A 26,766-nucleotide genomic window follows, 5' to 3' on the forward strand; every position below is an offset into this window, starting at 1 on the left:
CCGGTTCAGTAAGTAACCGTTGGATCAAAATCTGCATGGCATCAATCAACGGCCACGATTTAAGATGACATGATATAATGGCAAGTGCAAAAAACAAAGCTCCCACACTTCTGAGTCCTTCTTCTTTCTCCGCCATAGCCGCCAAAATTCCTGCCATTTCCGGCCCCTCTCCGCCGCCTCTGCAACCATACTTTTGCCGGATTTCAAATCCAAATTCTGTTTCATACGACGAAGTTAAAAGCGAAGGAAGATTCGAGGAGGAACGAGGAAGAAGAAGGATGAAAGAGAGAAAATGGTTTGATTTATGACGCCACAATAGAATTAAACTCCTCACGAGTCCCCAAGCAAAAAGGTCCAACAAATTCTCTCTCTCTCTTTCTCTCTGTTGCTCTGAATCGTATAAGGTCGTAGACATACTCGCGCGCGCGCACACTTTGTTTCTTTCTCTGAAGGAAGCTCTCTTTCTTCTTTTTTCTTTGATAGTTAACTTTGCAGTTTCGGTTGTTCTGTTTTTTGTTCGATGAGAGCCGGAGATTGTGACTGCCGGTCTGGGAATTGAGACCTCCGTAATGACCGACAACGAGTCTGCAGCGAAGACCTTCCGAGCTCTGGTGGAGAGCGCCAACCGGAAGTTCGCTAGGGTCCAAGACGTCCCGGCCTACGGGCGTATGGACAGCAACCACTACTTTCATAAGGTTTTCAAGGCTTATATGCGTCTCTGGAAGCACCAGCAGGAATACCGTGCTAAGCTTGTTGAATCTGGTCTCAACCGCTGGGAAATTGGCGAGATCGCTAGCCGGATCGGTCAGCTTTACTTTGGGCATTATATGAGAACCAGTGAGGCCAGGTTTTTGATTGAAGCCTATATCTTCTATGAAGCGATTCTTAATCGAAGCTATTTTGAGGGATCGAAGAATTCGAGAAAGGATCTGGGAGCGAGGTTCAAGGAACTGAGGTTTTACGCGAGGTTTTTGATGGTTTCGTTGTTTTTGAATCGTACGGACACAGTTCAGGTTCTTGCGGAACGATTGAAGGCTCTGGTGGACGATAGCAAGGCCGCTTTCCGGGTAATTTCTCATTTGCGCGATAATTATAACTGATTGTTTTCTTTTCTGTTCATGATCCAGCGTATTCTTTCTTCGTTTGGCTTCTGATTGAATGCTGTCTAGACCCTGTATAACTTAGATTTCTCGGTGATTTTCTTTCACTATCATAATTCTGAATAGTAGTTTAATTTTTCTTTTTGTCTTTTTGTTGAATTGAAGAGCACATTTATAGTTGTTCCCCTTTCATTTCATTCCTTCTCAGCTGCCCAACCCGACATAGAAGTGGAACATTTATGATATGCTTACACTATTTATCACCTTTATGTCTCTGGGATTATTTATATCTGACAGGGTTGTATTAAGAAATTTACTCCAATTTTTCTTATCAAACAACAAAAGGGAAAAGGGAAATTTAACCAGGGTCGCAACAAATGCGAACATTGGAGGGGTAGCTTTTCTTTTACCTTCAATTATTTTGGCTGCTTTGTGGGTGGCTTTGAAATTGAACTTAGCAATACACCGAACTCGGGAGATTTCTTATTAGAATCATGGTTGATTTGCTGCATTTAAGATTTTTCCGGATCTTGTGCTTTTGGAGAACTTTCTCACATGGGTTACGTTCATACTTCACAGAGTTTCATGTGTAATCTTTGAAGAATGAGAATGGTTTTAACACCCCAGCTCGGTCCAATTATTAGCATTCTCTTTTATTTTACTTGAACAGCTTTTGAGTTGCATAACTGAGGCATTTTAACTATTGCTTCTAGGCTACTGACTTTAAGGAATGGAGGCTAGTTGTACAAGAAATTTTCTGCTTCATGAATGTTGCAACCGCCTCGATGAATGTCAGACCTTTGCGTTACTCTACTGCATTTGATTCCCATCTGTCGTCCCTTCCGTTTGTAGCACGTTTCCATGCCAAGAGGGTTCTTAAATTCCGAGATGCCGTTCTGACTAGCTACCACAGAAATGAGGTGGATTCATTGTCCTTTTTTTTTCCCCATCTATTGCAATTAATCTTGAATGAGATGAATGTTGATAAATTTTACTGATTTCATGTACTATAACTTTCAGGTTAAATTTGCAGAAATTACTTTGGACACTTATAGAATGCTGCAATGTCTAGAATGGGAGCCTGGTTTCTTCTACCAAAAGCATCCAGTTGAACCCAATGAAAATGGAGCTGCCATTGATTATTCTGGGGCGTCTGGAATAATTGATATTAACTTATCTACTGATATTACTGATCCATCTTTACCTCCAAATCCAAAGAAAGCTATCCTCTATCGACCATCTGTGACGCATTTGATAGCTGTAAGTTTTAACTTATTCATGAAGTTCTTACTGCTTCAGTTGCATGGCAAAGTTTCTAATTTATTCAATTCTTAGCCTTTTTTGCCTCCTTTAGTGAGTGGTTGATTTTCAATTTTAAGTGGAGCAATTTCGGCATTTCATTTCCCCATATGCTCTGATTTCCAGATGTTGCCTTATCACTCGTCTGAATTGGTTATAAGTTATTCCTTACAGCTTGTCACACGTTATAGAATGCCCTGAAGCTATGAACTACTTCCGCTTGCACTTATTAGCTTTGACTAGCTTCTTATGTTATCTAATACCGATAGGAACTGATGTATACTACTAAATCAAAGGAGAATACAAAGGTTGATAGCATCTAGAAAGGGATCTTTCTCCCGTAGTTATGTATCCAAATATTTACCTGCCTTACTCACTTTCCTCTTCTCTTGTTCTGGCTGACAATTAAAAATCCTCTTTAACAAACGTTAAAACTACCAACAACCATGGAATTGCCTGGTGGTCAATTAGGACCTTGTAAATAAGAATGACCTTAGTGGGAATATGTTCAAAACACCATGACCACCTATTAGGATTTGATATTCCACGAGTTACCTTAATAATCAAACATAGTAGAGTTAGTCTGTTGTTCCATGAAAATAATTGAGGTGTATGCAAATTGGCGCAGACACTCATAGAATTATTAAAAAAAAAAAAAATGATAATCACGATCTATCTTTTGTAGAATTGCAAAAGAAACCTTTTAATTCAAGATCACAACATTATTAGTCATTTTAAGTTATCAATAGGCCATTTCTGAATCTGAACTAGGTTTTTATTCTGAAAATTCCTGCTCCATATCATGATTGACAGGTGGAGTGGGTGGTTCCTGTACCTGCCATTTTCTTTTTCTTATTTTTTTAAATAATAAAAACTTTCGATTGAGCATCTCGTTTCATGAGCAGGTCATGGCCACAATTTGTGAGGAGCTCCTTCCAGATAGTATCATGCTGATTTATCTATCTGCAGCAGGTTAGTATCCTTCTATAATCAAATGATTCAAGTGAAAATGATTTGACTTTTTCATTCCCATTTTACTATTATTTATTGACAATCAACGATAATTTGTGCAGGGAAATGCTGTCAAAACAGTGTCCATCAAACAGCAAGCTATGGGGGGGAATCAAGAAAATCCTTGAAAAGTAAGGTCATCGCTCAAAATTCACGAGAAAATTGTAATGCTCTACCCGAATCCTGTAAGAGTCAGAAGCCAGGATCGAGTGACCTTTATGATGAGTATTTGTGGTTTGGGCATAGGGGTAATGGAGGTACAGAGTCCTCTCGTTCTCTCTCGCAATGGTCTTTGCTATTGAATAATGTGGATGCTTCATCATTCCAGCTCTTTGTTGTTTCCAATTTCATTGATGACTTGGACATCATTTTTTTCTTTTTGAATTTTCAGGTCCAAACGTTTTATACCCTGGTGATATAATACCTTTTACACGTAGACCTGTTTTCTTGATAGTCGACAGTAACAACAGCCATGCATTCAAGGCAGGTTTGTCAAAACTTTTACAAATGTTGCCAGGTCATAATGGTTTGCTTCACACTGCTATATTGAAAATTAAATTTCCTCTTGATAGGTGGATGTTTCTCATTTTTTGTTCCACTGGTCTGAATCGACACAATACTTCAAGAAGTCATTTCAATTTGTCAATTTGTCTATGATGCATTTTGGCGTGTTATGAAATTTTATTTGGCAAAACCACAAGTCTTGCAGGACCATCATAGAATTCATCTCATTGAATTTTCTTACATATAAAATGCAATACTCAGTCATGTTGCAACGCTCGAGTCAATCCGACTGCTCACTTGGAATCAATATTTGATTTTCAGGCTCTACATGGGGCAGAGAGAGGAGAGACTGCCGCCATACTTCTTTCACCATTGAGGCCTGCATTCAAGAATCCCTTAAATGTTGATACAATTCAATCAGGAAGTCAGTTTACTTTTTTCTTGACTGCCCCTCTGCCTGCATTTTGCGAAATGGTTGGCCTGTCCTCAGCCAATTTGGATATAGTAAGTTCATTATAATTGTCAAAACTTTCTCGTTAAACACGTTCGGGACTTCCGTTTGATTCACAACTTATTCCCACTTATAGGATGTTTACAATGATGCTGAGACCATCATCTCCTCCGCATTTTCCGAGTGGGAAATAATTCTTTGTACATCAACTAGCTTAAATATCGTTTGGGCTCAAGTTTTGTCTGATCATTTTTTACGCCGTCTCATTCTCAGGTATTTTCCCGTCAAGTTGCATGTGTTACTTATGCAATGCTATACGTACAGAAGCTTTTTTTTGTTTGTTCTTATGGAAGCCTGAATCATGTGGAATTATCTCTTTCTTTTGTTCCATAATCTGCAGATTTATATTCTGCCGATCCGTGCTATCATTCTTCAATACTAAAGAAGACGACGACCTTCCTATTTGTCTGCCTTGTCTTCCCGACGCTATCTCTTCGAATTGTGGAGTCGTCATCTCAGCAATTCGTCGTCTAGCAAATCATCTTAATGTTGCTGACTTATTTAACTTCCACGAAGCGTAATCACAATCTAGATATTGCGAAAGACCGTCCGGAATCGAGTACAAAATCTGCCTTCTCAAGGTCAGTTCACAATCGAAACATAACACCATTGATCTGTTGAGAGTTACAGTAGGATCTGGAATTGGTGTTCGTTTTGAAGCTAAACTTATGAAACACTGATAGTGTGATGGTGGTTGCCTTCCATTTTAATGTTTATGGTCTGCCTGTTGGTTTCTTAAGTTTCTAGGTGGGTTTACTGTTTAGTTAGCTGAGTGTGTGATAATTTATTGTAGGTTTCTGTTAAGCCAGCCATGGAGATTTTTTCTTTCTTTTTGCTTATTCCTTTTCATTTCTCTGTTAAAAAAAAAAAGGAAGGAAAAAAATAAGTAAATTGAAGCAGAGAAATGACACTCCTCACTCTTGTACAAAAGTGACAAATCTTGAGTTTCATGTTGTGGTTCTTTTTTTCCTATATTTTTTCAAAATTATTTTAGATATGGATCGCAATTTTCTCTAGCTTTTGTTAAATATTGTTCTCTTGGAGCACTCTTTAGAAGTGAGCAACCCATTCTTGCAGGCTCTCTTCCACTCAATTATGGCTGTTTCTCTCCCCCATAAGGACGTGTTTGTGCACACTTTGGAGGACTCTTCCACTCAAATATTGTTCTCTTGGAACACTCTTTGGAGGTGAGCAACCCATTCTTGCGGGCTCTCTTTCACTCAATTATGGTTGTTTCTCTCGTAGCAATATCGTCCCTTATAAGGACGTGCGTTGTGCACAATCTAGCACTTGATCGGCGCATGTCTCATTGACTCTGACTTCTTTGTTTGTAACTATTGACGTTATTCTTCTTATGCAAATGGCTCCTTGCGAGCGAGACATAGATATGGTGATTGAAGGGCATCACCGAAATAAAAATTTATATAAATTTTATGAATTGGAATAAAACTTTTAAAATTTTAAAGGAAAAAATAAAATGGCTTATAGAAAAATATTGCAATTCCAGCCACCAAAAAACTGGATAAATCCTACGTGGCGCGAATTAATAGGTCTATTTATTATCCTCCAAAGGAAAAATGGAAAAATAAAAAAATAAACGAAAAAGAAAAATAAATTGCCTATATTGACAAATTCAAAATCTAAAGAGCCCTGAAAAAGGGTAATCAATTCACGGTTTGATTCTCTAATCCCCCGCCCTTAACCAAAATTAAAAAAAAAAAATGCCACAGATTTATCGCAATTTCAACCAATAGGAAACGAGAATTGTATCCTCACGATCCTCGTCTAGCCTTTCATTATCACATCGCGACCGTTCATTGTACTCGAGAAAACACAACTTAAGTCCTCATTTGCCGTTAGATTCGCACACCTAAAAAACACACGGATATGCTCTCCTAACCGTCCGATCCTCAGATTCTTTCTTCATATACGACGCTATATATACGCCACAACTGCATGATCGTTTGAACTTTTGGCTTCGTAGAGGGAGTAAGGGATCCGCCCGAGAGAGAAGAAAAAACCCGAAGAAGCGAAATCAGGTTGGTCTTAAATTCTCTTTTACTTTCTATTTTCTTCTGTTTTTTCTGATTTCCTTACTAGGTAATAGGATTAGGGTTCTAGATTGTTTTTGAATTCTCTTCTTCTGAGTATTCGATCTTTCTGTTTTCATCGATAATTCGTCTCATTCTTCGTTGTTCTCCGCTTTCGATTGTGTATCTAGATTTAGGTTTCGAGTTGTTAGAACTTTTCGGATTTTCCTAGGTTGCCTGATACGCAAGCTTTTACAACTCTTTCCTGATAGTTGATATCATTAGGTATTCGTGTTATTTGTTCACAAGTGAATTTGATAGTTGTTAATAAATGAAATTGGCTCTCAGAGTTGAATGAAATTCAGAATTGTGATTTGTTTCTGTGCAGATGGCCCGTACCAAGCAAACCGCCCGTAAATCTACTGGAGGAAAGGCTCCCAGGAAGCAGCTTGCCACTAAGGTTTGTTCTAGTTTCTTGCATGAGGTTTTGTTGATGAATTTAATGTGATATTTCTTAGTTCTCTATTTGTTTACGTTTTGCATGAATTCTTGTATGTAGGCTGCTCGTAAGTCCGCGCCAACCACAGGAGGGGTGAAGAAACCCCACAGATACCGTCCTGGTACAGTTGCTCTTCGGTGAGTATAAATGGTTTTTTGTTTCCTCGGGTTTTCTTCTAGGGGATTGCCATTTGGATCAAGCAATTAGCTTACTCATTCCTTGTGGCTCGTGCAGTGAAATTCGTAAGTATCAGAAGAGTACTGAGCTTTTGATTAGGAAGTTGCCTTTCCAGAGGTTGGTTCGTGAAATTGCCCAGGACTTTAAGGTATGTTCTTCTATGCATTGCTATATGTTTCATTTCCTTCATTGTGGTGACATTGCTGGGTTTGTTATAGAAAGTTTAAGGTTGTTAATTGCTTGGGTGCAGACTGATCTGCGTTTCCAGAGCCACGCTGTTCTGGCTTTGCAAGAGGCAGCAGAGGCATACCTTGTTGGGTTGTTCGAGGACACCAATCTCTGTGCGATTCATGCCAAGCGTGTTACCATAATGCCCAAGGATATCCAGTTGGCTCGGAGAATCCGGGGCGAACGTGCTTAGAAGGTGATGTATTGTTGTTTGGTGGATGGAATTGGCTGCAAGGAGGAGGTGATTAAAGACCCAATTGATGATGGATGTTGGAAGGTTCTTATTTTTTGTTTTTAGCAACGTTGGTAGATAGCCATACTAGAAAACTTGTAGTGAAATATGGTGAAAAGGCATAATGCTTTGCCTTGTGGATGTTATAGTCTAGGTGTTGGATGATTTGTTTCTTGTTCTTCTTTTTAAAGGATGGAGGAGCTTAATTCTGTATTTCATTGATTGTGTTTTGTTGGGGTATGCAGCCAAGCTAATATTTGTTGGATTATAACCTATCACTTCTAATTTTTAGTGCCCCGATTTGTTAGCTTAATTCTGTATGTCATTGATTTGTGTTCATTGTGAGATTTTCTCACCTCATCTAATGTGCAATCAATTACCCACCATAGCAGCAAATAAATATAACTGAACTATTAGGTTGTGAGATCCTGTTGAGTAGGGGAAACAAATATTTCATGAGCGTGAAAATCACTTCTTTTAAAATGTCTTATGGGTTTGGGCGATTACAAGGGTGAACTATAGTGGAGAATATTTTTGAGTGGTGTGTAGTGGAGAATATTTTTGAGTGGTGTGTCAGTAGCGTGATGGTGATATGTAGTGAGTTATTATGAAGGTAAGTTCGAGTGATTACCAATGATATTGGAGTCCGACATTGAAGGGTAAGTTCGAGTGGTTATACATTGAAGGGTGCGTCCTGACATGATAAGTTTGGTTTATGAAAGCTGAATTTGATTTGGACCACCTTAATATTATGTAAATGTGCTTTTACGTACCAAAAAATGTGGTGTGCAATGTACTTGTTAATTGATTCAACAAAATCAAGCAATTAAGAAACTGGAAACTAATAAAAAGCCAGCCACCGTTTGGTCATAAAATTGGTGGTTGTTTCAAAGAGGAAAATTCCGTTTGCAGCCTGGAAAAGTATATACATAATATTACCATCCTTTGATTTCATTATATAAATCAAATTCATTTTCTCCCCACAACTTGAATCTTTTAATTTTATTTACTTTTCTCGTTTCAATTAAATGATAAGGACAAATTTTGTAATTGCCTTTGAAAATTCATTATAAGGCACCTATCTGTTGATTTCCATCCACCCCTCTATCAAAGATAGTTATAAAAAATAAATTATAAATAGGTTAATTATTATACCATTACTTAAAAAGGCCTAATTGGCTTCTCTAGCATTTTAATATTTTAGCATCGACAAAGATTTCAGCCCGCTGGTTGGTTTACTGGAACACCGCCAACATCGGGTTTTCCTTCATTTCCAAACCTCTCTTCTGTCTCTCTCTCTCTCTCTCTCTCTCCAAATTTCTTCTTCTCAATTCATCTTCTTCTCCCAGATTTACTGCAATCTCCCAATTCTCTATCGTTTTCCTTTGAATGGAATTGCCTGTTCTTTCACCAACTCCGGTTCGGTACGTTTCCCTTTCTTGCAGAAGTTTGGTTTGAATGATTCAGGTTTTCTGCCATTTGACCTGCTCTTCTTCCTTGAATCTTCCTGTTCTTCAATTTTGATTCTTTCTTCGTTTCTTTTCATTTACTATTAAATTTTGATTTCTAGAAAATCTGGGTTTTGTTTGTTTTTCCCATTCCTCAGGAGATTTGATCTGCTGAGTTTCTGAGATGCAAACAGAGGAGACAGATGATAAATCTGTAGTGGCAGAGGAAGACGAAATAGATTTAACAGAGCTTCTAATGTTTAATGAGATACAGAAAATGGCGGACGAGGTCGATATAGAACTCATTACCGAGTTGAAATCTGTGAAGAGAGACAGAGACTTGGCGATGGGAAAAGCTAAGGAATTGGAGCTTAAATTGGTAGAGAAGGATTCTAATTTGGCAAAGCTGGCAAAGGAGCTCTCTGTTTTGAAACGCTCTGAATCACGAAGCCAAACAAGAATTGAAGAACTCGAAAAAAAGTACAAAATTTCCAAAGAATCAGAAGAGAAAACCAAGGATTTGCTATCTGCACAGACAAAACATCTCGAACAGACGAAGATTTCGCTCGAAGAATCAAAACTAGAGATCCAATCCCTTCGTGAAAAACTTGAGAAATGTTCTTCCATCACCAATTACATCTACAATCCAAAACAGAGCATTACAACAAAAAATGAATTCGACAGGATGAAATCCGAGCTCGAATCGACAAAACACCGTCTGTTTCTGCTAAACAACGAGCTAAAATTGGCTACAGAGGCAGAGGAGAACAACAAGAAAGCCATGGATGATCTAGCAATGGCATTGAAAGAGGTAGCAACAGAAGCGAGTCATTTGAAGGGAAAATACAGCACAGTCGAAGAGGAGTTAATGCAAACAAAAGATGAAGCAGAGAATTTGAAAACAACATTGAAATACACAGAGGAAAAGTACAAATCTTTGTTGCAAGATGCAAGAAAAGATGCAGATTTGTACAAGAGCACAGTGGACAGGCTGAGATTGGAAGCAGAGGAGTCTCTAGTGGCATGGAGTGGGAGAGAAACAAGCTTAGTGGACTGCATAAGAAGTGCTGAAGAAGACAGATACAATGCCCAGCAAGAGAATCGCCGTTTGATGGATGCCCTGAGGCTAGCAGAGCTTAAGAACATGACATCAAAAGAAGAGATTAAGAAAGTGAGGGACATTCTAAAACAGGCCTTAAATGAAGCCAGTGTGGCCAAGGAAGCTGCAGGGATTGCAATAGAGGAGAATTCACAGCTAAAGGACTGTTTGGCTGAGAAGGAAAATGCATTGGATTTTGTCAGCAGTGAGAATGAAACTCTCAAAGTCAGCCAAGCTGCAGCTCTAGAGGAGATTAAGGAGCTGAAGCAGTTGCTAGAAGATGCAAATAAGAAAGAAGAAAACAAAAGTAAAGATGGAAGCAAGAGCCAAGAGGAAAGCAAGAGCCAAGAGGAAAGCAAGAGCAAAGAAGAAGGCAAGAGCAAAGAAGAAGGAAAGAGCAAAGAAGAAGGCAAGAGCAAAGAAGAAGGCAAGAGCAAAGAGGAAGGCAAGAGCAAAGAAGAAGGCAAGAGCAAAGAGGAAGGCAAGAGCAAAGAAGAAGGCAAGGAGCAAGTGGAGATTACAAAATCGAAGCCACCATTGAGTCCATGTCCGACTCCGAATCCGAATCCAAGTCCAACTCCAGTGGAGAAGGAAGATACATTTGGGAGAAGGCTAGGGAAGGCTTTCAGTTTCAGTTTCTTGGACATGAGAATCATGCCAGAGAAGAAGAAGGAGGTGGAAGAAGAGAAAGAGAAAGAGAAGGAGGAAGAGCCTGAAATGGAGGAGACGCTTAAAGGGTCGATTTTCGATGATGTCGACTCGCCTGGTTCGCCCAGGAAACATGAAAGGAAGCACTCATTTTCTCTGTGTGGTGAAGATGGGGAGATGATGAATGATGAGGACCTTGATCCGTTGGAAGAGGGGAACCTGGATGAGTTGGATGGTGATAGGAATTCAAGGAAGAAGAAGGCATTGATGAGGAGATTTGGGGATCTTTTGATGTTGAGGAGGAGGACCGTTCCGCCGAAGAAGGAACAATCACCTGAGTGAATTCTTTTCTCATCTTTTTCTGTAAAACTGTAAATTCATGCCATACCAAGTAGAGCTTACCACTCTGTATTTATCAGTTTCTTTTCTGTCAAATATATCTTTATTATTGAATCACAATGCTTCAACATACCTGCTTTCAAGAATCACCTGATCGCAATTGATGTTGACAGAATGAGGCCCTTCGAGATGGGACGCGGTTCTTCGAGTGTATCTGTATGTTGAATCTAACCTATATAATTGATATCAATGGGATGCAACTGTTCAAGTAGAGATGACTACACGGGTTTATGTACCATAATTATCACATCTTAAACTCAACGAGTTAAATGACAGACCAAGTCCGAAGGTTACATTTATCATTCTTAACATGTTCACTCAAAGATGAAAATTTCATTCAACCCGAATGCATCTAGAACCTTTCCAACATGTCCCTCACCATGGAATGTTTTTTTGAGTTCAATAAGGAGTGGGAGAACTCGAACCTCTAACTTCTTGATTGAGAACATATGTCTTAATCAGTAAAGCTATGCTCAAGTTGGCTCCACTGACTGTTCGTTCTTTTCTAATATATCATTTTGCTTCTTTCACTTCCAATGTAGGTGGTTGTCTACACTTTCATGTCATGATCATCCAAGTCTCGACTCTAAATTCACTCAACTCTTAACTACGACTCTTAGACAATTCAAGTTCTTCATCATGCTCTATGAATCTTCCAAATTCCATGGTCCATACCATTGCTCAAAAGGCTCAACCAAAACTTGAAAACTTGAAAACAGCAGCCACAAGAACACAAGTATAGAAACAATCCTTCTTATTGTGTAGATATTCCATTTCAGTGCTCTTCTACTAAACCCAAATCATAAGTTTTGGATGCTCCTTTCCTTTCTATTAATCAATTTGCTGCTTTTTTCAATTATAAATATAAGGAAGAGGCAAGTTCTAACTTAAAATCACAACAAAAAAGATTGATAATGAATGGGAAATGTTTTATGAGGATCCTACCTCAGATTTCATAAGCTTCCCGTTCTTTTGAATCCTCATTGGCAGAATTGCGTCTTTCCATTCTTGTTCGTTCTTAATCAAGTGCCTGTTTGCTTTCCGTCAGCTTCCCTTTTTCTCCTATGGCAACAATCAGCTCAAGTTGCTTTTGCTGCTGCTCCTACACATGAAATCATTGCAGAAACTCCAATAAGTTTTTAGCAAACTTCATTCTTTAGTCTCATTCTTAGAACGATATTGCGTAATCGACACACCAAACAATGAAATCTTACCAAAATCAACCTGCTTTTCTTGCAAGACTAACTTCAGAATCACAAGATGAAAAAGATCATCTCAAGAGCATACATAATCGAATAACATATCGCATATTAGTCCAAAGACAAAATTAAGGATTCCTCAAAAAATTATAAAAGCTGGTCTATAGTTTGCCTATTGATTGTGAAATAAGTATATATAACACATTGAAGCCAAGGAACCCTCATCCAATCTCATACATCCATCCAGACGATTATTGAGAGGAGTAATCCCACATTGGCTAATTAAGAAGAAGATCAGATCATGGGTTTATCGATAAGGAACACTATCTCCATTGGTATGAGTCATTTTGGGGAAATCAAAAGCAAAGTCATGAGCGCTTATGCTCAAAGTGGATAATATCATACTATTGTGGAGGATCGTGGTTTCTAACATGGTATCAGAGTCATGCCCTTAACTTAGCCATGTCAATATCCTCAAATGTCGAATAAAAAAGTTGTGAGCCTCGAAAGTGTAGTCAAAAGTGACTCAAGTGTTGAACAAATGGTGTACTTTGTTTGAAAGCTTCAGAGAAGGAGTCGAGTCTCAATTAAGGGGAGGCTGTTTGAGAGCTCCAGAGAAGGAGGCCTCAAGGGAGGTTCTACGGTAGTGTATTTTGTTCGAGTGGAAGATTGTTGAAGATTATTAAGAACCCTATCTCCATTGGTATGAGACATTTTGAAAAAATCAAAAGCAAAGCCACGAAAGCTTATGCTCAAAGTGGACAATATCATACCATTGTGAAAGTTCGTGATTCCTAACACAACATATAAAAAGTAATAAATGTAAACGACAGAGTTTATAATAATCATTTGAACTTTTACCTGCATGGCTAGTAAGACCTTTTGTATTTCAAGGAGTTCTTTCTCAAGAACATCTTCTTGCACAGCCGAAGTTTGAGTGTCCTCATAATTTCTTTGAGCTAAACCTGCCGTCTTTAATAGCGTACAAACAAAAACACAAAACAAACTTACAGGAAAACGGAAACACAAAACAAAACAAAAACAAAAACAACAGCTCAATGAAAAATCTACACCATACAATAATTTCCATCCCATGAATCAATATATATATATATATATATATACCCACAAGAACACTGATGCTAAACAGGTTTGACCCCAGAGAATAATTAAGCAATTCAATCCACTGGTTATGAGTATTAACACAGATCACAAACAAAAAAGAGAGATAAGAATACCTCAACAATTGGATCCATCAGAGTTTTTTGTGTTACCCTAAACCTTATGCCCAACTTCTCAAGCTTCCTAGACATGCCCCGAATCACGGTCGTCAAGCTCCTAAAATCCTCCTCTAATTTCTCAATCCTATCCAACAAATCCACCTTCAACCCACCGCTCCGTTTTACCCCACAAATTCGTCTCCATTGTCGTCTTCGAATCCACGAGTTAAGAACAGCGGTAGCCACTAGCAGAGGAAAGCCCCAAATCAAAACCCTATCACCCATCAATACCCTAAGCGCTCTCTTCGAACTCGAACCCACGAAATTCACAACAAAAACAACCAAGAAAACAGCCGAAGAAAAGAGAGAAAACAATTCAGAGAACAAAAGAACCGATTCTAAATCGAAATCGCCACCATCCTTGTCGTTACTCTGCGCAACGTCTTCGGATTCGAAAGCTCCAATGCCGTATTGACAATAACTCCGAAAGCGGGAGGTTGAATTGTTATGTGCATGAAGATGGAATTGATGAAGTTGATTGAGGGATCGAGGAGAAATTGGGAGAGAGAAGAAACTGTTGTTTGTAGGAAACGAGTTGGGGAAGCAACAAAACTTCAAATGGCTCGAACATCTGAAGAGAATCTGAGAAGGCAATGACATTTTCAGAGAAATACAGGAGAATTAGAGGTCGCTTGTTGAAGATGTTTAATGCTTCTTCTCAGGAACGAAAATGGGTAGAAGCAGAGTTACCATTAATGGAGATTGTTGGTCACTCGGGTGATAACAGTGGACCTCACCAACACAGGCGTCTGAGAAGACCAGAGAGTGGCGAGCCAGTGGCATGGCGCTGTGGCACTCCCCGTAAATATCTTATTACAAAAATTTCATAAAATTTAAATATTAAAATATTTATAAGCGTTAAATATTCTTAATATTTGTAAACTAGTTTGGTGGGATAGTTCGAATTTTTTTTTTTGAAGCGTTAATTGAATTTTATAAATAATAATCATTAAATTAAAAGAATGCTACTACATTAAAACTAAATCATATATTTAACTTTTCATTTTTAATGATAATTTACTTAATTTTAATGGATAGTTTTTTATTAAAAAAAATATTAATTTTAAATAATTATCGCAAATATAGCCATTATTCAAACAGGTAAATCATTTATAAGCTTAAATAATAATAATCTATCTTAATCGTGATTTAGTAAATAATTATATGGATTAACGACAATTACTTAATTTATTTTATTTTATTTTATTTTATTTATTTATTTATTTATTTTTTTTTATAAAAAGTTAACTGATTTCTTCGTCATCTCTAAATTTAATCTCTATATTTTTTTTCATTAATTTTAAAATTAGTTCTAGTCCATAATCGACTTTTAACATTATTTATTTTTTTTATTTTCTACCGTCACAAAATATTATGTTATTAGTTTTTCATGTTAGACTCAAAAAATTATAAAATTAAAAAGAATTAAAATGACAATTTCATGTTTACACATTTTAATCAAATTTGGTAAAATAAAAAAAAATTACTCTCAAATTAGACTAACTTAGTGTTAGTATTATTATAGGCTCAAATGTGTTTAATTTACTTGGAAGGTTAAAACTTGGATATGAAACTATCATAGATTAACAAAGTTATAGAAGCCACTTATAGGAGTGCACACATAACTCGACAATCTGGATCAACTCAACCCGAACTATAAGGGTTGGGTTAGGTTGGGTTGGATTAGCATTTTGGGTAGGATTTGGGGGTTGGATTAGGTCGAATTAGCATTTTGGGTAGGGTTTATATTCATTTTTTTGAATCAGTTCGATTTTGGATTTGTGGGCAAAAGCTTCGAGTTGATTAAGTTTGATGCTAGATTTCTTATATATATATCTATATTTAAAATATTTTAATACTATAAATTTAAATTGAGTGTATTTCAATTAAATTATTTTTATATATTTTTTATTTTTGTTATATAATCTCAAAACTAATCAAATCATTTTTATTAATTATTTAATTTCATGATAAGCTAATCACTTTTATTTATTCTTATATTTTTGTTACTCACTTTTATTTATTCTTATATTTTTATTATTTTGTTACTCACTTTTATTTATTCTTATATTTTTGTTACTTTTTGTTACTTTTTATTTGATTTCTGTCTTAACATTGAACAATGTTATTCACTTTTTTATTGATTTTTTTTTTAAAAAATAATTATTTTTTATTGATTTTTTTTTAAAAATAATTATAGATAGAATTGTGTTGGTGAGCTTTTAATATATTTAAGATTGTAAAATAATTTATAAATGTTAGATAAATAAAACTAAATTTTTTTTTTTTGATAACCCAACCTGAAAACAGAGAGTTCGGTTCGGTTGTGAAAATTTTCGGGTTGGGTTGGGTTATCCAACCAACCCGAACTATTGGATTGGGTAAAAAAAAATCACTCGACCCAACTCAATTCAACCCAGACCATGTACACCCCAGCTCAATTCAACCCAGACCATGTACACCCCAGCCCTTACAAGTTTTCCTGTGCATGCAAACTGCCCCACATTTGCCGATATAATTGAAAACAAAAAAACTTGTGGGAAATATAAATCTTACCCATGTTACATTAAGCATGGTTCAATTCCAAGTTCTTCCGCACAGACAAGCATCATATGCAGCTCAGTTCTGACAATGGGCTTAACTTTTTTCCTATAAGTATTTACAAGAATCATTCTCATACGTCGTCTAAAAGCTCTATCGACTTAAAGCTGGGCAATGGATTCTGGGAGTGTCATAGAGCAAAAGCTTATTGAAACGGCAAAGTAATTGATTATTGTGAATTTCCAAGACAGTTTAGGCAATAACAGATTGTAAATATAGACATACATCATTTCTGTGTTCTCTCAAGGATCAGAAGCAAGTACCAACAACTCGTTCAGGACAAACTTATCAAACCTGAACAATGTTAGCATCTAATAGTAGGGCATGTACCTCATCGATCTTCGAAACCGAGGCATCTTCCTGCAATGGGATATTGAAGGATCAAGAAATTAGATAAATCAAGAATTTCATGGTGATGCAGGATTAAGACACTCGAAACTGTACCCATAGCCGTAAGGTGAATAAAAATACGGTGGTGCATAAGGTCTCCTAAAACCCACGTATGGGTTATAACGACGGGGACGATATTGCTTCATGCCAGGAACATTTGTTCTCTTGGGCAAAACCTGGAATGGATCATGGCAGCAAATAATAAAGGCATGATATCTCTACATTCATACCAAACCAATGAGCCAGAAACTTTTTTTTTTTCTTTTTTTTGGCGAAGACCGAGAAAAATGAAAGACTCACCTTCAGTTGCCGTCCATGAAGCTCTGATTCATTCAGAAGGAGGGCCTCTTGAACAGCATCAGCTTCAAGAAATTCTACATAGGCAAAGCCCTTCGGCTGACCAAATTTATCAGTTAAAATGGTCACTCTGTTGACAGTACCACAGGATTGGAAATGCTGTTGCACTTCTTCGGGTGTGCATGCATAGTCAACCTTCAAACACAAGGATTTCGATTCTTGAAACAGAGCTTTAAACATAAAATGGTAAAGTGCCATCAACAATGAATAGAAAGTTCTATGAGTTCTCTGTTCTTTACATAAATATATTAGCAATTCCTTTGAGAAAAGATCAGACAGCAAGAATTAAGTTTGTATGTTTTTATGATTAAGAAAGTTATAAATCAAGAAGCTTTGTACAAATAAAAGAAAAAAAAAAGGGAAGAAGAGAGAAGAACACTTTATCACACACAATCAACAAAGTATTGGGATAAGATACACCAGAGCAACATTAAGAAGTAACAAACTTCCAATGGGCTGGGAAGAGAATCATAAACTATGCCAAGAAAAATAACTCTAACCAAATCACCGAGTTGCCACAAAGATCCAAATCATATGTTTAAATGAACATATGTAACACTGAAGTATCATTCAATTAGAGGCATGAGAATCACATAACAGATGCATGCTTAAGAAATCCATTACAAGAAGTTCAAAACAGTTCTATATTAGAAATGATTGAGAATGAGGTGTTTATTCTTCAACGTAGAAGATTTCCCACATTAATCTTATAAGTCCACATAGTTTTGCAATCTAACAATGAAATAAGCATGGACTCTCTGCACGAAGATGACACGTTGAGTTTCTAACTAAAAGGAAAAGTCTTAGATTAATAAGTTAATATCTTCTTAGTTCTTTCAGAGGTAACTGGCTAAGGGGAAATGCATGCATTAAAATCCTATACTTGGTCTAACTGGGTCAAACGAAGCACAAACTTGAAAAATAATGCCACAAAAAAGCGATGATCTTACACCCTCGCCTTGTCCTTAATGGCTCATTTGTGAGACACAAATGACAATGCCTCTGCTTCCTCGGAGACACCCCTAGCATACTGTAGCTGAACCATCGACATCGTTATTCCACATCTAACAGTTCCAGCCTCCAGAGCACATGCCTTTCAACAGCATAAGTTCAACTAGAAATAGTCCCTTTCCCTAAATGCTACAATTCACTAATGGTTTTTTGATATTTCAGATTTTTTTTTTCCTTCTTTCTTTTTCTCACTGATTTTTCCCATTAAACCAGTCTTTCAACCATCATTCACAAATTTCTTCTTTCTTTCTTTCCTTCTTTTTGAATTTTTTGCAGAAATTTCTCATTTCAACAACATTTTTTCAAAGATCAAACAACTAAAAAGCTTCTCGAATCTAAAGAACATCGGTAGGGACATTTTTCTTCTCACATTGCCGACAAATACAGATCGTGAGTCAGTCTCCTCCTTGCCTGCTTGACTAGTTGATGTACCAGCAGGATCTGCATCAAGCATAACAATCATAGATATAAATAATAAACTTCCAACCAACATGATCGGATAACTAAATTTTGGTTTCTGTCAAAAACCACAATCATAATTTGTTCATCCAAATCAGCGAAACAATGACAGGTAAATATCACTTAAATCACAATCATAATTTGTTCATCCAAATCAGCGAAACTATGACAGGTAAATATCACTAAAATCACAATCATAATTTGTTCACCCATATCATCCAAAATCATGGTTTCTTCCATATCGCTTACAATATCACAGCAACGAAACCAATTAAATTCAGAAATTCCATTACTAAAGGCTTAATAAACGAAAACAATAACACGTAATCATAAGAAAACGACCTTGGACGGCTCCCATTTCTTTTTCAACCTTGGCCTGCATTTCTCGGAGAGCCGCTGCTTCCTCCTCCATCTCCTTCAACCGCTTTTTCATCTCGTCAAGCTCCTGAAACGCATACACGATCACAAAGAACAAAGAAACAAAAATCACAACAATTATTTCTTCCGTTTTTTTTTTCCTAAGCAGGAGAAACAGAAAGAGAGAACGAATGGAAACCTTGACGGCGTCGTCGTCGGCGACTGACATGTCAACGTCTCCGTCCATCTCCCCTTCAACTGGGATCTCTCCACCGTATACCTCGTGCTCTTCTTCCTCCATCTCCCTTTCGCTCGCAATTCCGCCTTCGTTTCTAGAAATCTCCTCGATGCGTAGAACTGCCTGCACAGAATCGAAATCGTTGGGCCCAGAGAGTTGCTCCACCTCACGACCCAACTATATTCAGCGGCCCATTTAGGCTCTACAGAAATTTGTTGCTTCATTTGGTATTGTTTTGGCAGGTAGGTAGCTTTATTATGTTAACTCTTATTTAGTTCTAATTAATGTATGAGAATTAGCTGGTTAGGCGGTTGCATTGTTTTGAGATATGGAGTCATTGTCATTTTGTATTTGTCTTGAGCAATTGAGAATAACTTTATAAAAGAGACTACAAAAAAACACTTGTAAACACTTTAATTATAGTGATTGGCTACCACCCGTAGAGATAAGAAAATTTATTATCTCCAAACCACGTAAATCTTTGTGCCTCTTTATTTAATATATATTTATGGGTGTGAATGCGAGAGTATCAAAATTGGAGTGAACTCGTTATTTATTTATTTATTTATTATTGCTTTCAATATTTAGTTAGTTTGATTTGGTATAATTATCCCTTAATTTGAAGGTTGATTTATTTGATTAAAGTAGAAGGGTATTTTAGTCTAATTTATTACCTTAACGTTCGCTATTCATAATAATGGCTTGGCCATTTATTCGCTTACTTAAAAATGAAAAATAAAAAATTGCGCGAAGTTTCGAACTTGGGCGGCCCCCTTGTGACGTTTCAGGCTTCGCTATTGTTTTCATTTTCTGGGTGTGAAGGAACTGAGACGAGGGAAAACAATGGAAGAACTAAGGAAACTAGAACAAGTACAGAAACTCATTACGTCAATGGAGTCGCACGGAATAGCTATGACTTCTTCATCTTCCTCCAATCAATTCATTGCTAATTTCGTTCTCCTTTTGGTACGTTCTTCGTTAAGATAATCCCTGCTTTACGATCTTAAAGTTCCTTATTGAAAATTTGAATAAAGGTTTTGATGAATTTCCATATTGATGTGAGTTTGTTTGATAATTGAATTGTATTTTAGGTGAAACCTTGTGGAGAGCTCGACTTTGAAGATAAATTCAATTTGGTTTCTGAATACATGCCGAAGGTGAGTGTAAGCAACGCCACTGACGAATTTGATTGATCTTATTAGTGTCTGTAATTGTTGGAAGGACTTTACATCTACAATTGCCATCAACTTTTCTTTTGTTCCACAGTTTTCAGAAGAGTTTCTTGGTGAGGCATCATTGCTGCTTGGCGATGGAGGTACTCTATTCTTATGCTCTAAATAATCAGAGGATGTAGGTCAACAAACTAAGAAAAGTTGTAGAATGATTGTTTTTATTGCTGTGTGTTAGGGTATACATTGATGTTTGCTCTTGGAGAAAGATTTTATTATCTGTTGTGGATCTTGTGGCCTTGCTATTGATTGTTTTTCATGGCTCAATTTGTTTTAGGCTATAGGGGAAAGGAGATGGAAACCACTTTGCAGCCTTATAGTGACAATAAGCTGGATTTTGGTTCTTCCATGAACTATTGTGGGGAAATGGCTATGGTTGGCTTGGATGCAATGCAGCGTGCAAATTCTTCGCTCGAAGATTTTGTAAGTGCATGGTATAATTTTTTTCTTTTTTCTGTTGAATGTAAAAAAATTGACATCGTGTGCCACATTGATGCTACTAATATATAAAGGAAATCAGAATCCAATCTTTAAATTGTACTACTTTTCTTTTGTTAAGGTGCAGTAATTACAAAATACTATTTTCTTCCTTTTTTTTTTTTATTATTAATTTTTAACCATGTAGTTCCCCTTTGATTGTCACGACCTTTTTTGCTTGATTCACATTTTTAAAATATTACCAAGCTTGTCGTTTGTTACAAATGTCGTATAGAAGGAAAAAAGAACGCATAAGATGATAATTTTGAGTATATCTATCCTTAAATTTTTTCCTTTTACATTGGAGCATTGCAAATTCATGTTTTCCAGTGTGGAAGTGTGTGGTAGCATAAGGTTTTGAGCATTGAGGTTGTTGCTATATTCGGGGAAAAGTGGAATCAAAATTTTGGAGGGTGCTCATAAAAACTATGTTTCCTTTTCTTTAGAACATGCTTTTACTTGTTGATGGAAGTTGTGAGGGAGGTGCTTTTTCATGAGGAAATTTAAGTTATTTAAAAAATCTCAGAACTCTCGTTGTGTGCTTTGGGTTGAAATGACCTTAAATGAAAGAGGCTCCTCTTGTAAATACTGAAGTCAGAAAACAGTGGCAGGAAAGATGGATCCTTGATTCCAACCTGTGGAAGTCTTTCTTGTCTCTGATTAAAGACTATTCCAATAGGAAACTTCCTAAGAGAAATGAATGAAGTCCGATCTCTTCTTGTTCCTCTGTTGGAGTTCTTGAAAGATGTTCAAATGAAATGCATCTTCCAATGGCCAGAATCTTGTAGCCCTAGTGGGTAAAATTCCTTGGCAGAGTCAAGAAGATACTCACTTCAGTAATGGATTTCTTTCTTCAATGGGATGGGGTGGCTTGTGAGAGAGGTTTCCGTTAGTGATGTGGGCTATGTTTTTCTTTACTTGTTCCTGCAGTCTCGACATTGGCAGCTTAAACCCAAAAAAATCTTGCTTTCTTAGCTCAAGGTGTTTGGAGACTTAGTTTGAATATGCCTCTTATGGAATATGGGCATATTTACATACATGGAGTGGACGAGTTGGGTTGGTTCAGTTCTTCCCTGCTGCCCCCACATTATTCCAAAGCTTAGGGGTTTCAGCCCTCTTTCTTCCAAAGCTAAGTGGTTTCAAATTAGCTGAGTGCAGGACTCTTTATGAAAATATTTCCCTTGTAATCAGTTAATGGAGAAAAGTTAGGGTTTTCAAAGGTTAATTGATCTGAGGGACTTGGAGATGGACTTGGTGATGGACTTGGAGGTGCTCCCCTAAGAATTCATTCTTGCTGATTTTGCAAAAAACTGCTGGCGTTCCATCTCCACACCTTGGAATCTCAGGTTTAGAAGATGGTTACATGGAGTGGAAATTGAGTAGGAGAATATGTGTTGAATTATTGATGTTTGAATCGGTAAGATTTGAAAACATGATCTTCAAAGAGGTTAATATGTCCAATTGATGTACTTTCTTTTCAATGATTTTTTTCCTCCTTTTTTTATGATCTAAACTGGGAAGTTGTTATTTATTTATTTATTGTTGTAAGTCATAATGTGGGCCTGGGAGATGTCTATCACCTCTCCCAATTTTGTAACCTTTGTTCTTGTTTAATTCAGGTATCAAGGCAAACGATTGCTATAATGCTATTTTTGTTTGGGCATTTAGTCTTTTTCCTTAAAAACAATTCTGTATTGTCTAGAATCTTTTGCTATAATGCTTCTTTTGTTTGGGCATTTAGTCTTTTTCCTTAAAAAGAATTCTGTTATGTCTAGAATCTTTTGCTATAATGCTTTTTTTGTTCGGGCCTTTAGTCTTTTTCCTTAAAAATAATTCTTTTATGTCTATAATCTTTTGCATTAGCAAACCTAGGCTATGACAATTCTTCCATACAACAAGCTGACATTAAAATACATTTTGCAGTTCAGATCTTATTTCATGTTTCACGGAATGGATGTAAACAACCCTCAATGTGTATTCAAATACTTTCCCATTCTTTCATTTACTGAAAGTTACATATATCAGGTGATGTCCTACTCTGTTCTTCAAAATTAATTGTTTTTGGTGGAAAATTAGCTGTGTATAAATTTCCAAGGATAATGTTGCAGTAGGAAAGAAAAAACTCTTCAATGATTAATACGCTGGAGGATGTTTAACTCTTCTACCAGATGCATGCAGCACCTATGTGATTCATATTTTGTCTAGTTTCTTAAACTGTTTTTTGTGTAGAAATAGTATTATATAGTGTTAGAAAATGAAAATTTTCAGCTTCTGGAAGAACAAAAACCCTGAGAGCCATATGTGGTAAACCCAAAGCTGAAATTAAAATCTCATCGTCATACACATTGAATTGTTAGAACTAAGAAATTAAAGAAACAACCTGACTTTTCAATCCATAGAAAGACGTTACAGTATATCAGAAGAACATCTGACACAGTGCATGGGATAGAGCTTCCTCATGTTAGAAAAGGAGAAGAAAAAGAAAGAAAAGAAGCAGATAAAAAAGATAGGTAGAGAAGAAAGGAGGAGAGAAGGAGAAACGGAGAAAGAAGGAGACGTTAGAACAGGAAATTTTTTTTTTAATTAACTTCTTTTAATAATTATAATTGTCTCCCCAAGGAGCTGTTGCAGCAGTGCTGCACGCTGTTACACACATTTTTTTTAACCTTCGGTTGATTTGAGCACTTATTGGGCTCACTAACAGGTCAGTTTTGCTAACCTATTGACAGGTATCCTTAAGCCGACCAACTGAAGTCCGTTTGGCCAGTTTTGATCGGTTGGCTCAGTTTTTTTGGTTTCTGATGGCCACCCCTATCTTTGTTACCTAGTCTTGTCTTTAATATGATCTCAATGACCTTGGGTTCTGTTTTGTTTGTGCTTAGTGATTTTATCTACATGCTGCAGCTGGACACTTTGAACGAGAAGATAGCTTTGGGTGGATCCACTTTCGGAGAATCTCAGGTGTTAATACTGGATAGTGTAAAACATGGCATTTACGTACTCGCATATAGCTGACAAACTTTCACATTCGATACTGACACTGAGATTTAGGAAGCAAATGAAAGGAGCACTAGGATTCTAAGTGCTATCAAATCTGATCCATTTCAACCTCTTATTAATCTCCATAAATCACATGGCTTATTGACAGAAAGGTTTGATGATTTGCTCCAATCCATGGTCTCTGCCACGAGAGAAATTGGGACATACTTTGAATGATAGTTAATTGACTTTTATGTTTGTTTCATGCCAAGATTGATCCATGAACTAAGAACTGGAGAGGAGTATTGGGCATTGGAAAGGCACCTATGCGGTGCATTGGCGAGCAAAGGGAAGGTAGTTGTTGTAGTCTTACTTTATTATTATTTATTCATGGAGGGACTGCTTGTGCACATGATTGATCCCAACTATTTTGTTTAGGTCTCTGTTGAAGATGTAATGCGGGCTATTCATCTGAAATCATTTGATTATAGAGTGTTGAATCTTCTTTTGTATCAGTTGAGAGGAGAGAAGGTAATTATCTATCCAACTTGAATGCGGTTGTTATCCCATGTAATCCTTCATTTTTGAAGCTTAATAATCTACTTTTCTTGAAGTACTTGTGGTAATTGTAATGGCCCAAGCCCACCGCTAGCCGATTTTGTCTTCTTTGGCTTTTCCCTTTTGGGCTTTCCCTCAAGGTTTTTAAAACGCGTTTGTAGGGAGAGGTTTCAACACCCTTATGGTGTTTTGTTCTCTTCCCCAATCAATGTGGAATCTCACAATCCACCCGTCTTCAGGGTTCAGCATCTTCGCTTGCACTTGTTCCTTTCTCCAATCGACGTGGGACCCCCACCAATTCCACCCCCTTCGGGGCCCAACGTCCTTATTGGCACCCACCTCGTGTCTACCCCCTCCGGGGAACAGCCTCCTCGCTGGCACATCGTTCGGTGTGTGACTCTGATACCATTTGTAATGGCCCAAGCCCACCGCTAGCAGATATTATCCTCTTTGGGTTTTCCCTTTCGGGCTTCCCCTCAAGGTTTTTAAAACACGTCTGTTAAGAAGAGGTTTCGACACCTTTATAAAGGGTGTTTCGTTCTCCTTCCCAACCGATGTGGGATCTCACAATAATGTTTAGTAATCATCATATGTACTACTAGTCCTACCTGTAATATTGTATTTTCTGTTTATGTTCACATTTAGATCTGAAGTTTTACTGATGTAAAACTTCAATATCTGGGGATTTCCAGTGGTCGAATTACGAGCCTAATATGGACTGCATTCTTGTGTTCTGTAGTATTGTAAATATTCTAAATTAACTGTACTTCCTTAGTTTTAGCTGACATGTTAGTTTTGCAAATATTTCTTACCTATTATGTACCTTGTATTATTAGTCTGATCGTGTTGTGCTGAAGTTTTGTGAAGGTTAATGACTTGCATATGGAATTTCTCTCAATCTCAGAATTGCTAGTTGAGATAGCTGACGATTTGTAAGTATTATCTATTCTGCACTCTTTGACTTCGTCGAACAAATTTCCTTTTTTGTCTCCCGAATTGATTGTCTACTGATAATTAATCTGAATACATTCATTTGGTAAGCATAACACTGGTCTCCCTTGATGCTGGGTTGACTCGATGACTTTCTTATAGGTTTGATTATGAGGTGAGTTTATCAATAAACACGGATTTCTGTTTGCTAATAGATTTTCTTTCCCTTTTAGCTGCAATTAAGAGCTGAGATCTTCGTGTAGGATGATGTACTAGAGAATAATTTCAATATTCTGCGCATGTTTGTCCGGATATATGGAGCTTCAGCTCCAACTGCGCTGGTGAGTGGTTTAGGTAGCCTTATTTTAATTTCTTATTATTCATCTGATTTTTGAAGCAACATGATCAGATATCAAGTATGTAATAAATCCTTTTCTGCACGAGACATGGAATAAACATCCAACTCTTGAATTAGCTCCAAGAATCATGAACCTTGTCCAATTATAATTTTATTTTAATTTTATAAACAAAGAGTAGTTATGATGTTATAAGTTGTCATGATGTATATGGTTGAGTTCATCGATTCTAGTTTCTGTTCATCAACTTGGAATTTCTGAGTTGTCTTGGGAATACATAGTTTGTATTTTAACTTCATAACATTTCATTTTTTAGGTTAAATTACAAATTTAGTCATTGAACTTTGATACATCGACTTATTTACTCATATACTATAAAAAGTTTGAATTTTAAAATTTGACTATTGTTCGAATGTTAACGTCATTTCATCTTGAATCACAGCTAAAAAGCTTAAAATTCAAATATAATTGAAACTTCTTAAAACTGGAAAACTAAATGAACATCAAGATCAAAGTTGAAAGTTGAAGGATTAAATTTGTACATGGCAAGCGGCATACATACAGGCTGTACAGCGTGTTTGACTCTGAGTACTAAGTTTATGTGGTAGTGATTTTCAGGTAAAATTTGTAAGCGAGGCTGAGGAAAAGTATGACAGACTATTAAAAGCATTGGATCCTCATTTATCCTCACTTTACCAAAGGAGATGTGAAGAGGCGACTAAAGAAGGTAATTGAGTCCTAAAATCTTAAAGAACTAGTTCCTGATATATGAAAGCATATGGAATCATTTTGACGTGTAATCAGGTGGTAAGGTGTCAGCACATCCATTCGGATCGTGGAGTATGCCACCTCTGATACACGACGAAGAGTCGTTTCGAGCATCTGTTATATCGAACATTCAAACATGAGGCCATTATAACTTCGTAACAGCCGAAAATATTGTTCCTAAACTGAGACTCATGCTTCTAACTGGGGGGACTGTTGGTTCTGCTAATCATTAGTCAGATATCAAAGGCACTTGCAGCCTTGGCTGGACTTAATATTCAGTTTCATGCTCTTTGTAGTTTATATAAAGTCAAGATATTAGGGTTTTTTTTTTTCCTTCTTTCAATCCATTGGGAGTTTCTGATATGGGTTTCCCATTGTGATATTGTTGTATG

The 26,766-nt window shown here is 36.9% G+C and overlaps 6 protein-coding genes across 14 annotated transcripts; 4 read left to right on the plus strand and 2 right to left on the minus strand.

The window, feature by feature from the left end:
• Window positions 1–5,824, plus strand: LOC111483509 (protein SCAI-like). 2 transcript variants are annotated; one of them, XM_023129751.1, is made up of 10 exons: window positions 1–352; window positions 484–1,067; window positions 1,814–2,020; window positions 2,121–2,360; window positions 3,305–3,371; window positions 3,473–3,667; window positions 3,802–3,893; window positions 4,236–4,418; window positions 4,502–4,638; window positions 4,766–5,422. In XM_023129751.1, exons 2-10 carry the CDS (start codon window positions 570–572, stop codon window positions 4,944–4,946), a joined length of 1,800 nt encoding a protein of 599 aa, XP_022985519.1. In that variant the 5' UTR covers window positions 1–352; window positions 484–569; the 3' UTR covers window positions 4,947–5,422. The 2 variants fall into 2 exon arrangements, with proteins under 2 accessions (XP_022985519.1, XP_022985517.1); XM_023129749.1 differs by lacking the exon at window positions 1–352 and adding an exon at window positions 5,503–5,824 and having other exon boundaries at window positions 570–1,067; window positions 4,766–5,006.
• A 529-nt stretch (window positions 5,825–6,353) lies between these two features.
• Window positions 6,354–7,900, plus strand: LOC111483511 (histone H3.3). 2 transcript variants are annotated; one of them, XM_023129755.1, is made up of 6 exons: window positions 6,392–6,464; window positions 6,688–6,740; window positions 6,844–6,915; window positions 7,015–7,091; window positions 7,189–7,279; window positions 7,382–7,900. In XM_023129755.1, exons 3-6 carry the CDS (start codon window positions 6,844–6,846, stop codon window positions 7,550–7,552), a joined length of 411 nt encoding a protein of 136 aa, XP_022985523.1. In that variant the 5' UTR covers window positions 6,392–6,464; window positions 6,688–6,740; the 3' UTR covers window positions 7,553–7,900. The 2 variants fall into 2 exon arrangements, with proteins under 2 accessions (XP_022985522.1, XP_022985523.1); XM_023129754.1 differs by lacking the exon at window positions 6,688–6,740 and having other exon boundaries at window positions 6,354–6,464.
• An 822-nt stretch (window positions 7,901–8,722) lies between these two features.
• LOC111483510 lies at window positions 8,723–14,445 on the minus strand. 5 transcript variants are annotated; one of them, XR_002718379.1, is made up of 4 exons: window positions 13,623–14,444; window positions 13,246–13,356; window positions 12,131–12,287; window positions 8,723–9,218 (listed from the first exon to the last, which is right to left on the minus strand). XR_002718379.1 is itself a non-coding variant. In XM_023129753.1 (3 exons), the coding sequence occupies exons 1-3, from the start codon at window positions 14,262–14,264 to the stop codon at window positions 12,204–12,206; spliced, it is 831 nt and encodes a 276-aa protein (XP_022985521.1). In that variant the 5' UTR covers window positions 14,265–14,445; the 3' UTR covers window positions 11,421–12,203. The 5 variants fall into 5 exon arrangements, 2 of the variants coding, with proteins under 2 accessions (XP_022985521.1, XP_022985520.1); XR_002718378.1 differs by lacking the exon at window positions 8,723–9,218 and adding an exon at window positions 11,275–11,357; XR_002718377.1 differs by lacking the exon at window positions 8,723–9,218 and adding an exon at window positions 11,419–12,028.
• On the plus strand, window positions 9,189–11,239 carry LOC111483512 (caldesmon-like). Its single transcript, XM_023129756.1, has 2 exons — window positions 9,189–10,445; window positions 10,584–11,239. Exons 1-2 carry the CDS (start codon window positions 9,224–9,226, stop codon window positions 11,126–11,128), a joined length of 1,767 nt encoding a protein of 588 aa, XP_022985524.1. The 5' UTR covers window positions 9,189–9,223; the 3' UTR covers window positions 11,129–11,239.
• Window positions 14,446–16,203: 1,758 nt separating the features above from the next.
• LOC111483120 (polyadenylate-binding protein 2-like) lies at window positions 16,204–19,246 on the minus strand. Its single transcript, XM_023129260.1, has 6 exons — window positions 19,039–19,246; window positions 18,825–18,927; window positions 18,394–18,464; window positions 16,956–17,147; window positions 16,710–16,831; window positions 16,204–16,625 (listed from the first exon to the last, which is right to left on the minus strand). The coding sequence occupies exons 1-6, from the start codon at window positions 19,138–19,140 to the stop codon at window positions 16,577–16,579; spliced, it is 639 nt and encodes a 212-aa protein (XP_022985028.1). The 5' UTR covers window positions 19,141–19,246; the 3' UTR covers window positions 16,204–16,576.
• A 571-nt stretch (window positions 19,247–19,817) lies between these two features.
• LOC111482641 lies at window positions 19,818–26,735 on the plus strand. 3 transcript variants are annotated; one of them, XM_023128530.1, is made up of 14 exons: window positions 19,818–20,043; window positions 20,169–20,240; window positions 20,344–20,392; window positions 20,584–20,729; window positions 22,707–22,808; window positions 23,688–23,744; window positions 23,835–23,935; window positions 24,035–24,116; window positions 24,201–24,293; window positions 25,188–25,252; window positions 25,413–25,425; window positions 25,514–25,591; window positions 26,225–26,333; window positions 26,411–26,735. In XM_023128530.1, exons 1-14 carry the CDS (start codon window positions 19,921–19,923, stop codon window positions 26,512–26,514), a joined length of 1,194 nt encoding a protein of 397 aa, XP_022984298.1. In that variant the 5' UTR covers window positions 19,818–19,920; the 3' UTR covers window positions 26,515–26,735. The 3 variants fall into 3 exon arrangements, with proteins under 3 accessions (XP_022984298.1, XP_022984299.1, XP_022984300.1); XM_023128531.1 differs by having other exon boundaries at window positions 20,169–20,234; XM_023128532.1 differs by lacking the exon at window positions 22,707–22,808.
• The last annotated feature ends 31 nt before the right edge of the window (window positions 26,736–26,766 follow it).

The sequence above is a fragment of the Cucurbita maxima genome, unplaced genomic scaffold (genome assembly GCF_002738345.1).
Source record: "Cucurbita maxima cultivar Rimu unplaced genomic scaffold, Cmax_1.0 Cma_Scf00008, whole genome shotgun sequence".
NCBI classification, from domain to species: domain Eukaryota; kingdom Viridiplantae; phylum Streptophyta; class Magnoliopsida; order Cucurbitales; family Cucurbitaceae; genus Cucurbita; species Cucurbita maxima.

What these genes read in the sequence shown, in the direction of transcription:
- LOC111483509 (XM_023129751.1), top strand. Translation starts at nt 570, where the DNA reads ATGACCGACAACGAGTCTGCAGCGAAGACCTTCCGAGCTCTGGTGGAG. An exon ending in CTAGCTACCACAGAAATGAG is followed by an intron (nt 2,021 to 2,120) that starts GTGGATTCATTG and finishes TATAACTTTCAG; the next exon opens with GTTAAATTTGCAGAAATTAC. An exon ending in TTACGCCGTCTCATTCTCAG is followed by an intron (nt 4,639 to 4,765) that starts GTATTTTCCCGT and finishes CATAATCTGCAG; the next exon opens with ATTTATATTCTGCCGATCCG.
- LOC111483511 (XM_023129754.1), top strand. Translation starts at nt 6,844, where the DNA reads ATGGCCCGTACCAAGCAAACCGCCCGTAAATCTACTGGAGGAAAGGCT. An exon ending in GGAAGCAGCTTGCCACTAAG is followed by an intron (nt 6,916 to 7,014) that starts GTTTGTTCTAGT and finishes TCTTGTATGTAG; the next exon opens with GCTGCTCGTAAGTCCGCGCC. An exon ending in CCTGGTACAGTTGCTCTTCG is followed by an intron (nt 7,092 to 7,188) that starts GTGAGTATAAAT and finishes TGGCTCGTGCAG; the next exon opens with TGAAATTCGTAAGTATCAGA.
- LOC111483512 (XM_023129756.1), top strand. Translation starts at nt 9,224, where the DNA reads ATGCAAACAGAGGAGACAGATGATAAATCTGTAGTGGCAGAGGAAGAC. An exon ending in TAAGAAAGAAGAAAACAAAA is followed by an intron (nt 10,446 to 10,583) that starts GTAAAGATGGAA and finishes GCAAAGAGGAAG; the next exon opens with GCAAGAGCAAAGAAGAAGGC.
- LOC111483510 (XM_023129752.1), bottom strand. Translation starts at nt 14,264, where the DNA reads ATGTCATTGCCTTCTCAGATTCTCTTCAGATGTTCGAGCCATTTGAAG. An exon ending in TGATGGATCCAATTGTTGAG is followed by an intron (nt 13,357 to 13,622) that starts GTATTCTTATCT and finishes ACGCTATTAAAG; the next exon opens with ACGGCAGGTTTAGCTCAAAG. An exon ending in AGGTCTTACTAGCCATGCAG is followed by an intron (nt 12,288 to 13,245) that starts GTAAAAGTTCAA and finishes TTTCATGTGTAG; the next exon opens with GAGCAGCAGCAAAAGCAACT.
- LOC111483120 (XM_023129260.1), bottom strand. Translation starts at nt 19,140, where the DNA reads ATGGAGGAAGAAGAGCACGAGGTATACGGTGGAGAGATCCCAGTTGAA. An exon ending in CCGACGACGACGCCGTCAAG is followed by an intron (nt 18,928 to 19,038) that starts GTTTCCATTCGT and finishes TATGCGTTTCAG; the next exon opens with GAGCTTGACGAGATGAAAAA. An exon ending in GATCTGTATTTGTCGGCAAT is followed by an intron (nt 17,148 to 18,393) that starts GTGAGAAGAAAA and finishes TTGTGTTTGAAG; the next exon opens with GTTGACTATGCATGCACACC.
- LOC111482641 (XM_023128530.1), top strand. Translation starts at nt 19,921, where the DNA reads ATGGAAGAACTAAGGAAACTAGAACAAGTACAGAAACTCATTACGTCA. An exon ending in CATTGGCGAGCAAAGGGAAG is followed by an intron (nt 24,117 to 24,200) that starts GTAGTTGTTGTA and finishes TATTTTGTTTAG; the next exon opens with GTCTCTGTTGAAGATGTAAT. An exon ending in CTTCAGCTCCAACTGCGCTG is followed by an intron (nt 25,592 to 26,224) that starts GTGAGTGGTTTA and finishes AGTGATTTTCAG; the next exon opens with GTAAAATTTGTAAGCGAGGC.